The sequence below is a fragment of the Chiloscyllium punctatum genome, chromosome 52, assembly GCF_047496795.1.
Source record: "Chiloscyllium punctatum isolate Juve2018m chromosome 52, sChiPun1.3, whole genome shotgun sequence".
NCBI classification, from domain to species: domain Eukaryota; kingdom Metazoa; phylum Chordata; class Chondrichthyes; order Orectolobiformes; family Hemiscylliidae; genus Chiloscyllium; species Chiloscyllium punctatum.
The window spans coordinates 12,762,750-12,775,845 of record NC_092790.1 but is presented as its reverse complement, the minus strand read 5'-3'; the positions used below and the strand labels follow the sequence as shown (position 1 = coordinate 12,775,845).

Below are 13,096 nucleotides of genomic sequence, written 5' to 3'. Positions count from 1 at the left end.
TAACCTTGCTAACCAATCTCCCATTGGGAACCTTGTCGAACGCCTTACTGAAGTCCATATAGATCACATCTACCGCTCTGTCCTCATCAATCCTCTTTGTTACTTATTCAAAAAACTCAATCAAGTTTGTTACACATGATTTCCCACACACAAAAAACCATGTTGACTATCCCTAATCAGGATTCCCTTCAACAACTTGCACACCACCAACGTCAGGCTCACTGGTCTATAGTTCCCTGGCTTGTCCTTACCACCCTTCTTAAACAGTGGCACCACGTTAGCCAACCTCCAGTCTTCCGGCACCTCACCTGTGACTATTGATGATACAAATATCTCAGCAAGAGGCCCAGCACTCACTTCTCTTGCTTTCCACAGAGTTCTAGGGTACACCTGATCAGGTCCTGGGTATTTATCCACCTTTATGCGTTTCAAGATATCCAGCACTTTTTTCAATGTAATCTGGACATGTTTCAAGATGTCACCATCTATTTCCCTACATTCTATATCTTCCATGTCCTTTTCCACATTAAATACTGATGCGAATACTCATTTATTATCCTCCCCCATTTTCTGCGGCTCTACACAAAAGCTGACTTGCAGATCTTTGAGGGGCCCTATTCTCTCCCTAGTTACCCTTTTGTCCTTAATATATTTGTAAAAACCCTTTGGATTCTCCTTACTCCTATTTCCCAAAGCTATCTCATGTCCCCTTTTTGCCCTCCTGATTTCCCTCATAAGTATACTCCTACTGCCTTTATACTCTTCAAAGGATTTACTTGATCTATCCTGTGTTACCTTACATATGCTTCCTTCTTTTTCTTAACCAAACCCTCAATTTCTTTAGTCATCCAGCATTCCCTATACCTACCAGCCTTTCTTTCACCCAAACAGGAATATACTTTCTCTGGACTCTCGTTATCTCATTTCTGAAGGCTTCTCATTTTCCAGCTCTCCCTTGACCTGCAAACATCTGCCTCCAATCATCTTTTGAAAGTTTTTGCCTGATACAATCAAAATTGGCCTTTCTCCTATTTAGACTTCAACTTTTAGATCTGGTCTATCCTTTTCCATCACTATTTTAAACCTAATGGAATTATGGTCGCTGGCCCCAAAGTGCTCTCTCAGTGACACCTCAGTCACCTGCTCTGCCTTATTTCCCAAGAGTGGGTCAGGCTTTGCACCTTCTCTAGTAGGTACATCCACGTACTGAATCAGAAAATTTTCTTGTACACACTTCACACATTCCTCTCCATCTAAACCCTTAACACTATGGCATTCCCAGTCTATGTTTGGAAAGTTAAAATCCCCTACCATAATCACCCTATTATTCTTACAAATAGCTGAGATCTCCTTACAAGTTTGTTTCTTAATTTTCCTCTGACTATTCGGGGGTCTATAATACAATCCCAAAAAAGTGATCATTCCTTTCTTATTTCTCAGTTCCACCCAAATACCTTCCCTGGATGTATTTCCAGAAATATCCTCCCTCAGCACTGCTGTAATGCTATCCCTTTTCAAAAATGCCACTCCCCCTCCTCTCTTGCCTCCCTTTCTGTCCTTCCTTTGATAACGCTTCCATTTCACAGAACATGAACTGACAGGTACACTTTGATAATTATTCACAGAACAAAATCTGTCAGCCGTATATTGACACTCATACTTTTACACCTTGCAGAAACTGACAGATACAGGTTGATAACTAAACTCACATTCACACAGCAGAAACTGAGGGGGTAGATTTTTAATGACAGTCACACGCTTGAATTGCAATAACTGACAAGGACAATTAATGACAACATTTACATGTTCATTTGGCAAGAATGGACAGGTACAGGTCGTTAAATGAATTTTCATATTCACAATGCAGGAAGTGAGAGATGGACACTGTGTGATGATATTGTGGCTTGAAGAGGTTTATTTTGTCCTTTTGTTCCTGAAGAGCAATTTAAAGGCAGAGACACCGAACCACTTGAGCAAACAGTTTGAGGCCTATTTAGTATCTTTATAGAAACCTGAAGACTCATCAACAGAAGTATTTCATGTTTGAGAAGGAGCCCTTGCGTTTCTTGTTTTTGGAGAAATTTAAGAACAAAAATTACAGACTGTTTAGATGAAGCTTATTATTGCAGCCATTCAATTTGCAAATTACATACATGGCAGGATGACAGAACCTCATTGCCAAGGTGCCATCACGACTTTGATGAAAAAAGATGGAAGCATTTCTTAGCAGGAAAAAGTGGACTGTCGCAGTGAGTGTTTGCATGCTTCAAGTCAATGAAATGTGTATGTATTGTTAACTAATAGTGAATTTTTTTTAAAAATTAGGACATCTCTGTATATTGATGGATTCTTTTTAAGAGGGGTGGAAGGTTTGATGATATTGTGGCTTTAAGATGTTTATTATGTCCTTTCTTTCTTGTTGAAGAGAGGTTTTATGGCAGAAGTGTTGAGAAGTCTACCAGAGCCGCGAGAGTAAACAGTTTGAGGCTTTTTTATAGTTGGAACAACAGAGGCAGCCTGAGTTAGTGTGGTCAAGCTCTCACAGAACAACATTTTTAGTTTTGGCTCACAGCAAAACTGTTGGCGTCCTGAAGACGGGAAAGCTAGTTTTCCCCTCTCAGTTACAGTCAGAAGCTGCAAATTCTCCTTCTGCTACAGAAGTCGGATGTGAGACTATCTATTTTATTGAATTTGTCTTTTGCCAAGAATGTTTATGGAATATTACTGCATTGGAACAGTTAATTTGGAAGAGTTACTGTATCCATTATTCTATTAAGTAATCCAACAGAGTTAAGATTTTTCAATTCCTTCTTTATTGTGTTGTATGTTAACTACTGTGGACAGGACAATGTACACCTTTTCAAAGCCACACAATCATTCTAACTGATAACTGCCCTCATATTCACATAATAGAAACAGATTGGTACAGGTAGATAACTACACTGCCATATCCACGCCAGAGAAACATTCAGGAACAGATTAAGCCAAATTCAGGAATTCACAAAGCAGAAGCTGACTGATACAGATGGATAACCAAACTCTTATATTCACAAACCAGAAAACATCAGGTGAAGATTAATGACCATATTTACAATGCAGAAACTGACAAGTTGAAACTGATAAAAGCATTCACACAGACACATAGCAGAAACTGATAGGGGGAGACTGATAATGACACAGACATATTCATTGAGCAGAAACTGACTCATAGGAAAAACTGATAGACACTGCAATGGTAATGACTTGCACATTCTCACAACAGTGACCTTTTGGGATTGAGTGATAATTGTACGAACGTAATCACTGACAGTTACAGGCTGATTACTACACTCACACGTTGAGATAGCAGAAACTGACGGGGACAGATCGTGAGAGAGTAATAATCATTCACCTCCCGAAAGCTCACATGGGCAGATCAAAAACCGCACTCCAATTTTACACAGCCACTAACGAGAGGTAAACTAATCCTTAAACAACCTGCAATTCTGAAGAACACAATATCATTCACAGTGTACTCAGAGAATCACAGTGATGAAACAAATAACATGAGATTGTAACAATTAAAATTCACATAATACCATGTTCAAAATAATCCTTAAATATGTGACCAGTTCAGAATGAGTACAAACGACTTGTAACCAAATAAAATTCAGAGAAAATCCACATAGCAAAGTTTGTAAAGAAAAGATAATCCTGCTAGAAACTGAAATGTGCCGAATAATATCTATTCTAATGTAGTGCAAAGTAAGATTTCAGGAACTGAAATATTAGCAGGACACTGCTCACACTGATTGAGGAGCTGAACAGAGAGTAAAATTCATGTTGTCAGCAGAAAGCAAAAGGCACAGGTCACAGTACGTCAGTTCCATTTAGTCTTTGAGGTAATCAGATTAGAATTGACAATGATACACACGCTGGCAGATATTCTGAGTAATGTATGAATATTTTGGCTAATACTCATTGGAGATTTGAAGAAGAATCGGCGAATAGATAATTGAAGGGAGTTTACATAGTAGATGATGGTAGGATGTCCTTCATTTTCAGAGACTGTAGAGCAAGAAACACAAGCAAAAGAGAACGTTCCTTAACTCCCATTTTCTTCCAACACAATGCAATTGTCGAGTAGATTAGATTAGATTAGATTACTTACATAGCCATACATTTACCCCTTACCTAACACTACGGGCAATTTAGCATAGCCAATTCACCTGACCTGCACATCTTTGGATTGTGGGAGGAAACCGGAGCACCCGGAGGAAACCCACGCAGACACGGGGAGAATGTGCAAACTCCACACAGACAGTCACCCAAGGCTGGAATTGAACCTGGGGCCCTGGCGCTGTGAGGCAGCAGTGCTAACCACTGAGCCACCATGCCGCCCAAAACAGTACATTTCCCATACCGGGAGTCGAACCCGGGCCGCCTGGGTGAAAACCAGCAATCCTAACCACTAGACAGGAGGAAAATCCACTCCCTGTCAGATTGCAGTGCACATTCTCATTTGACAACAAATGTGATGCCATTTTAAAATGGAAAAGAAAACAATTCGCTAAAGATGCAGAATACCTTACAATTAGAATCTCACATTTTAGAGCTCGGAATTTGATCCCTTCACAACATTTCGCTTTGTGTTTCCGATATTATTGTAGATCTTCACAGATAAACATTGAATCCCAAACTAACCAATCAGAGAGAAGCTACCATGCCTACAAAGTAGCCAATCAGCAGTCAGACCTTCCTCAATCCCTCATTAGTATTAATGACGCCGTCCGTCGATTAAGAGCGAGCTCCGTGTCCGCTTTCCCTGATTCTTGACAGTGAGGGTTGCTATGGCTTAGGAAAAGAAGGGTCAAGTTGCCAAGAAGGGCGCGAAGAAAGCGGTGAAGAGGGCGCCAGCGAAGGGCGGCAAGAGGAGGAAGCGGCCCAGGAAAGAAAGTTACTCCATCTACATCTACAAAGTGATGAAGCAGGTTCACCCCGACACCGGCATCTCCTCCAAGGCCATGAGCATCATGAACTCGTTCGTCAACGATATTTTCGAGCGTATCGCGGGGGAGGCTTCCCGCCTGGCCCATTACAACAAGCGCAGCACCATCAGCTCCCGGGAGATCCAGACCGCCGTGCGGCTGCTGCTGCCCGGGGAGCTGGCCAAGCACGCCGTGTCGGAGGGTACAAAGGCGGTGACCAAGTACACCAGCTCCAAGTGAAGGACCGCACTACACTGAAACACACATCCACAACTGAGGCTCTTTTAAGAGCCACTCACGACTTCCCTGAAACATCTGAATCGTTATGTTTGTGTTTTTCAATTCATATATCTACGAGATTTGTTTTTTATAAACGTTCGGTCAAGTATTGAGTGATCGCTGTCCCCGTCCGCGCCTTATTCTCGGATACGTTAATGTGTGTCTCTGCTTGGGCAGAGAGATCATGTTAAACGCCACTGTGTAATTTTTCAGCTGATTGTATGTGTCCTTGTTATTCGATCAGTTATGGAGCTACAAACCCCGGTGGGGCATGAACCCTGAGTTTCATCCCCATCAAACCAAGTGTCCCCCAGCAAACAAAAAAAGGTTTCCCTTTGAGTCCGATTTTACTTTATTTATTTTAATTTCCAAATCTCCGCACGCGTATTGTCCGGAAACATAGCCTTGCCAAATGCACCGAAATAGCACTAGAACAGCTGCAAAAGTGGCAGAGCAAATATGGAGTTTTTATCGATCTACGATGGTGTGCAATAGGGAGGATAACTTTAAAATATTCTCAAACGATCGTGTTCACTATTAATGCACTGACTCGGAAAACGTATTCTCATGTTGTATCAGTATATCGGGGTGCTGTTGAAATGTGAAGTAAATGATTAGTTGCAGAGTGCAGGGTTTGGCGCCTTTTTTGGGGTCCCCTTATGTTTAACGTTTGGAAAATCCCAATTCAAGATCAGAAATGGGCAGGTTCCAGTAGGCTAGGGAATGAGGTAAGAGTTAATGTAAAGGGCACACTTTTCATGTAGAAGTAAAATATTCTCCAGTATTCGTGCATCCTTCTGTGTTTAAAATGCCTGTTTTTCGGTATATATTGGCGGGCTTTTCAAATTGTAAAATAGCGGTTGATGATTTGGCGCCGGTACTTTCCGCCCTCCTCCCCGTGCCCTCTCCGGATTGGGGAATGAGGCAGATACCTGATTGGGAATTGAAACAACATTAGGTGGGGCTGAACAATGGGACCAATCAGAGACGGCCGCCCCACCATCCCTCCCGAAGGTATAAGAGGCCGCAATGTGGGCGGGGTGCAGCATTCTCTGTGACAGTGTTTGTGAGATTGTGGTCATGTCTGGAAGAGGAAAGGGCGGTGGGAAAGGTCGCGCCAAGGCGAAGTCTCGGTCTTCCCGGGCTGGCCTGCAGTTCCCGGTGGGCCGTGTTCACAGGCTCCTGAGAAAAGGTAACTATGCTGAGCGTGTGGGTGCCGGAGCGCCGGTCTATCTGGCTGCGGTGCTGGAGTATCTGACGGCTGAAATCCTGGAGCTGGCCGGCAACGCGGCCCGGGACAACAAGAAGACCCGCATCATCCCCAGGCACCTACAGCTGGCCGTGCGCAACGACGAGGAGCTCAACAAGCTGCTGGGAGGGGTGACCATCGCTCAGGGCGGGGTGCTGCCTAATATCCAGGCCGTGTTGCTGCCCAAGAAAACTTCCGCTGGGGGCGCCGCTAAAAAGTGAAGACACCATCCTTGAATCTAACAACCCAAAGGCTCTTTTAAGAGCCACTCACAGCTTCTGTGAAAGTGGCTAACTCGTCTGTCGGATTGAATTACTTTTTCCTTTTAATGTGCAGGGCCCTGGCCGTTATACTTAACATCGCTACATTTCTGTCTCCTTTTTATTGCATACTGTTACTGCCTGTGGCAACAGAGGAAGATTATATCATAGAATACGATTGTAAGGGTGTCTGCAAATACATTATTTCTCATTGCACGGTCACTGCCTGAGTGACCTTTATGTTTGATCAATGTTCTATGAGGCTAGAATAGTGTCACGGGTGTTCCCGATCGGGTTTGGCTTCACATTTCCTTTAACTGTATCAGTAAGAATTGAATCCTCCCACTGTCTCTGCAGCATACCCCTCTGCAATTTATTTTCTGCTCGGTTTATATCCACTTCTTTTTCGCCCCCCAGCCTCTGCCGAGAGCGTGTTCCACAGCAGTCAGTCAGTTTTCAGCTGTAAAAGGAGGGAATGTGGTAAAGTGAGAGTGTGTGAAGTTTAATTTCGTAATCGAAAAACCAATCAACGTGTACTTAGTCGTGCATCCTCCTGCTCTTTTATACGTAATGGCGGGCATTTTCAAATTTGAAAATAAGCCGTTGGTCTGTTGGCGCCATTTATCCCCTTTTCTCTCCTGTCCCCGCCTCACCAAGCCATGTTATCGCAAAGGGGGTCAATGAGGAGATGGGGTTTTCCTGAAATATCTAACCCAATACCAAAATTTGATGTGAACATCACTCACCTAATTACTATATTTCCGCAATCTCTGAATGAAGATCTAATTAGTTGCAAATTCACTGCCGCTGCCTTTTGTTTTTACCTGAATTCCAAGAGAAATACTGTCCTAATGTCCCCTATCGCTTCCTGCGCTCCCTGAATGAGCAACCGACTTTGTATCCGAAGTGAATCAATCGAAAAACCGCCGATGTAAACATCTAAAAAGCTAAAACAGTGTACACCGGTAAAATGACAGAACCACACTTTATCAGTAATTTTTATTTCATCCAAATTATTACTTGCCCGAAGACAATTTGCAATCGCTGCCTGAGCGGGCAGGTGGAAAGAAGGCGTCACATAACACATCTGCAGGCTCCCAGTAACAAAACTGAGCTGAGTGTTATAAGTACTGTAATATCTAACATTAACGTCTGGGTTCCACAATAAATAAAAACAAATTATCATTCGTGGCATGGACAGCCAAGAACCACAGATATCATTAGTGAGATGAACAGGTATTCACGAAAAAGAGGATCGAAGGTGACGGGAAATTTGAGAAATATCAGCCGTGATCGAATGGTAGAACAAGCTGGAGGGGCGGAATGGCCTAATGCTGCTGCGACATCTTACAATTACAAGTTACGATGCGATTCTTTACATGGAATAAAGCCGGTTGCACAACAGTAGAGTCTCGATTGGCCGAATAGCCTCTTATCTACACTGTAGGAATACTTGCAATTTTAAAATCATTCGCCACGGTAAACAGCAACAAAGTGAACCGTCCACTCCGAATACTCTCTACTGGACCGCAGAACATTTTCGGAACTGAAGTAATCGTAAAAGTCGGGATAAACGCGAAATAACCGGCTACAGTAACATTCCCCTCAGTATGCGCTGCCTGCCCCGTCCTCAGGTCTCCGCTCTCTCTCGGAGGATTTGGGTGGCTCTGAAAAGAGCCTTTGGGTTCGCTGGAAAAGGGCCACTTTATGCTCAGCCGCCGAATCCATAGAGAGTGCGGCCCTGACGTTTCAGAGCGTACACCACATCCATGGCGGTGACCGTCTTGCGCTTGGCGTGCTCAGTGTAGGTGACCGCATCCCTGATCACATTCTCCAGGAAAACCTTCAACACCCCGCGGGTCTCCTCATAGATCAAACCCGAGATGCGCTTGACCCCGCCACGGCGAGCCAGGCGCCGGATGGCTGGTTTGGTGATGCCCTGGATGTTATCACGGAGCACTTTGCGGTGCCGCTTCGCTCCGCCTTTTCCCAGGCCTTTGCCTCCTTTACCTCTTCCAGACATCACGCTTCTTTACTCCAACTGCACCGAATGAGAGCCGAGCTGCCTCCCCTTCCTTTTTTATAGAGCCCGGCCCGACCTAACTGAGAAAGAGCTGACAGAGAGTGAGAGGCGGGTCCAGAGAGCAAACTGAGTGACTGACAGAGCAGGGAAATAGCTTTGATCATCCAGCTCCGCCTCCAGCTCACTCCCGCCCCAACTGTATCTGGGACTGAACCTTTTCTCCCCAACATTGTCAGACAAGGCGACAAAACAACACGACGTACATGCACGCCAAGAGCAAAAAACTGGATTCTCACCAGTAATAGCAAAGCCCACTCTGGAACCACAGCAGACAACATAATCACTGCGGGGAAGTCTATTATCAACTAATCGGACCACACCCTTAGACCCGAAGAGATTGAAGTCCTGAGTCGGGGTCTCAACTTCTGCCCCACCGTCAAAATGGACCCGTTGGTTCTGGCACCAGACCCGGAGGAGTTCATCAGACGAATGAGACTCCGGGAATTCCTTCAAGGTGCCAGCAGTGATCCCAATGAGCCCACTGATGAACTCGAACTGTCATCACAGGGATCTGTAAAGGAGCGACCAAAGAAAGTGTGAACTTGGACCCCACCAGAGGGCCGCTTGTCCTGGGCTTGACATGTATGCTCAAACCGTCAGGAAATACATAAATGCCAGATTCATCCGCTGTACCCACAAGGTAGAGCAAAACATTACCGCTTCACAACGCGATGCCATCCAGACTCTCAAAACCAATCACAACATTGTCATCAAACCAGTGGATAAAGGAGGAGCCATTGTCATTCAGAATAGAACAGATTACTGCAAGGAAGTGTACAGACAACCGAACAACCAGGAACACGACAGGCAACTACCAGCTGATCTGACCAAAGCACACACCCGTGAATTAAACACACTGATCAGAACTTTGGATCAAGTCCTTCAGAGTTCCCCACGTGCCCTTATCCCACGTACTTCTTGTGTAGGCAACTTCTACTGCCTTCCAAAGGTACACAAAGTCAACACACCAGAACGTCCCATTGTGTCGGGCAATGGGACCCTACGTGAGAATGTCTCTGGTTGTGTGGAAGGCATCTTGAAACCTATTGTATAGGGGATCTCCAGCTTCTGTCACGACACTACAGATTTCTTACAGAAACTCAGCACCCACAGACCGGTCAAACAATGGACTTTTAAGCACTCTACACCAGCATCCCCCGCAATGATGGCATCACAGCAATAGCCTTAGTACTCAGCACCAACAACTGCCAATCTCCAAACGCCATCCTACAACTCATCCGCTTTATGCTCGATCAAAACATCTTCACCTTTGACTCCCAATTCTTCACCCAGACACATGGAACAGCCATTGGGACCACATTTGCACCCCAATATGACAACATTTTTATGCACAGGTTCGAACAAGACGTCTTCTCTATGCAGGATCTCCAACCAAAATTGTACACCAGGTACATTGACAACATTTTCTTCCTCTGGAGTCACTGATAAAACGACACAGTGACATCAACAAGTTTCATCCCACCATCAAACTCACCATGGACTACTCTCGGCTATCAGTCTCATTCTTACACACATACATTTCCATCAAGGATGGACACCTCAGCACCACACTCTACCGCAAACCCACAGACAACCTCACAATGCTGCACTTCTCCAGCTTCCACCCAAAACATATTAAAACAGCCATCCCGTATCGACAAGCCGTATGCGTACATTGAATCTGCTCAGATGAGGAGGAACATGACAGACACCTGAAAGTACTCAGGGATGCCCTCACAAGTACGGGGTCTGATTCCCAACTCATCGACCGCCAGTTCTGACATGCCACAGCAAGGAACCATAATGACCTCCTCAGGAGACAGACACGTGCTGCAACCGACAGGGTACCCTTCGTTGTTCAGTATTTCCCAGGAACTGAAAAACTATGCCATGTTCTTCATGACCTTCGTGACATTATCAATGAGGATGAGCACCTCACCAAGACTTTCCCCACACCTCCATTACTTGCCTTTCAACAACTGCCAAACCTCAAACAGATCATTGTTTGTAGCAAGCTGCCCGGCTCTCAGGACAACTCCATACAACCCTCTCACAGTAGGTGCTGCAAGACATGTCAGAGTTTGGACATAGATACCAAAATTACGCGTCGGGACACCTCCCACCTTGTACACGGCAGGTACTCATGTGACTCAGCCAATGTTGTCTATCTTATACGTTGCAGGAAAGGATGCCCAGAGTCATGGTACATTGGGAAAACCGAGCATAGGTTATGACAATGGGTGAATGGGCACCACAGCACAACAATCAACAGACAGGAGTGTTCCCACCCAGTTGGAGAACACTTCAGTGGCCCAGGATATTCGACCTCGTACCTTCGGGTGATCATCCAACAAGGAGGACTTTGGGACAGGCAGCAGTGAAAAGTGGTCGAGCAGAGGCTGGTAGCTAAGTTCCGTACCCATAGGGAGGGCCTCAACCGGGACCTTGGGTTCATGTCACATTACAGGTGACCACATTGTACTTTACTCAAAAACTGCATGCATTCATGTAGAATTCTGAGCTCAAAAACTGCATGAATTCATGTAAAACTCCGTTATCTCACTTTTTAGATTAGAATCAATCTAAACATCCTGGCATAGACAGAGAACACGGGGCTAACACTTCCAACATATTGTCGAGCTATCACCATTGTTAACAGCTAACCTGAGAATGCAACGTTTTTTAAAAATGTTTTGTGATTTACACACGAAAGTGAAACTATCATGATATTCTAACAGATGAAAGGCATAACATACAATTAATTTATCACTGTATAATTTCAGCTCCATCACACTGTAAATTTTTGCTATGAAGTCTATGTTAGGTTTGAACCCTCCACTACCATCTGATGAAGGAGCGTCGCTTCGGAAGCTAGTGTGCTTCCAATTCAACCTGTTGGACTATAAACTGGTGTTGTGTGATTTTTAACTTTTCTTCCCAATGCCGACTGTTCCTGAGTAGAGGAGCACATGCGTGAGGCCCTCCCCCAGCACTGCCATTGAGGAGCATTTACTCAGTGAGTGCAAAAGGTTTGTTTGAAACAGACCGCAATAGAGAGATCAGCGCCCAGGGAAGCGAGGGAACAGCAGGCTCCTTCCAGCAGCACATCGGGATGGGAGCCTGGGACACAGAGGGGGCTCCGAGACCGGGATTGATTCGGGGTGAGTTCAGGGAGAACCGGGGGCTGTTTGTAAGAGGCTGAACGGAGCAGGAACTGGTCCCGGAACTTGGAGTGAGCGGACTTGGGGGGAAGAGAGAGGCCTTTCTCGGGCTGTGTGTGGGTCTGCTGAGGGAGACAGAGTGGGAAGAAGCTGCTGTGAGATATTCTTGTGGTTTACAATCCTCTCAACCCTGTTTTATTTTCAATCTGTTTCCCGCTCTTTCTTGAGGTAGTGTGGACCAACTGAAGGAATGGGATACTCTTGTAAAAGGACATACACTGGGGTCTTGGTAAAAACATGAGCAATAGCGCTGTTTCTCCTATTTCCAACGGGTAGTTGGGGAGTTGGATGTTGAACTGTGTAAGCATCCTGGTGGTTGAGTATTCCCATTCATGGTGCTGTGCATTTGTTGCTCAGTTTCTGGATCTCACTCAACTGATATCAAGGTAAAAATCACACAACACCAGGTTCTTGTCCCAACAATTTTTTTGGAAGCACTTGTCCACCCCAGTCCAACACCAACATCTCCACATCAACTGGTATCGAATCACATGAAAAGCAAACACAATCCCCAGACAGAGAGCAGCTCAGGGCAACAATGGAATCAGATCAGTGGTTCTGGTTAAGTTGTTGGCTTTAAAGAAATACAAAACACACATCCTAATGAAGATGCAATGAATGTGACAATGATCAGTTCAATATTGCCAAACCAGCCTCATGTTGATTGACAGGTGGTGTCCCTGTGTCTTCCTCCAGAAAAACACCTGAGGGACTAAGACACTGTAATACTTCCTCAGTTCAAAGCAAAAAGTGACCAGCTGCCTCTAACAAACAAAGTATGTAGCCCATTGATGTTTACACACCAATGTTGGAGATAGATAAACTGAGTCCTCAACCAAAATAGACATTCAGGAACAACATTAAAATCTGCAGTTGTTAAGGGCATTTTCAAAGTTACAATGAAGATAGACAAATAGGCCACATGGTTGCATTGTTTCAACAACCATCGTGAAGGAGGGGTTAAGTACAGAGATGGAGGGAAACTGTGCTCACTGACAGGGCAAGAGTTACCGAAGAGTCGTCGAGTCATAGAGACG

At 44.8% G+C, this 13,096-nt stretch overlaps 2 protein-coding genes and 1 pseudogene across 2 annotated transcripts; 2 read left to right on the top strand and 1 right to left on the bottom strand.

Moving 5' to 3' along the window:
• Positions 1 to 4,778: 4,778 nt before the first annotated feature.
• Positions 4,779 to 5,363, top strand: LOC140470959 (histone H2B 7). The gene has a single exon (XM_072566883.1). The coding sequence runs from the start codon at positions 4,962 to 4,964 to the stop codon at positions 5,205 to 5,207; it is 246 nt and encodes an 81-aa protein (XP_072422984.1). The 5' UTR covers positions 4,779 to 4,961; the 3' UTR covers positions 5,208 to 5,363.
• An 802-nt stretch (positions 5,364 to 6,165) lies between these two features.
• Positions 6,166 to 6,939, top strand: LOC140470665 (histone H2A-like; annotated as a pseudogene).
• An 814-nt stretch (positions 6,940 to 7,753) lies between these two features.
• Positions 7,754 to 8,805, bottom strand: LOC140470752 (histone H4). The gene has a single exon (XM_072566784.1). The coding sequence runs from the start codon at positions 8,776 to 8,778 to the stop codon at positions 8,467 to 8,469; it is 312 nt and encodes a 103-aa protein (XP_072422885.1). The 5' UTR covers positions 8,779 to 8,805; the 3' UTR covers positions 7,754 to 8,466.
• Positions 8,806 to 13,096: the final 4,291 nt, after the last annotated feature.

What these genes read in the sequence shown, in the direction of transcription:
- LOC140470752 (XM_072566784.1), bottom strand. Translation starts at nt 8,778, where the DNA reads ATGTCTGGAAGAGGTAAAGGAGGCAAAGGCCTGGGAAAAGGCGGAGCG.
- LOC140470959 (XM_072566883.1), top strand. Translation starts at nt 4,962, where the DNA reads ATGAAGCAGGTTCACCCCGACACCGGCATCTCCTCCAAGGCCATGAGC.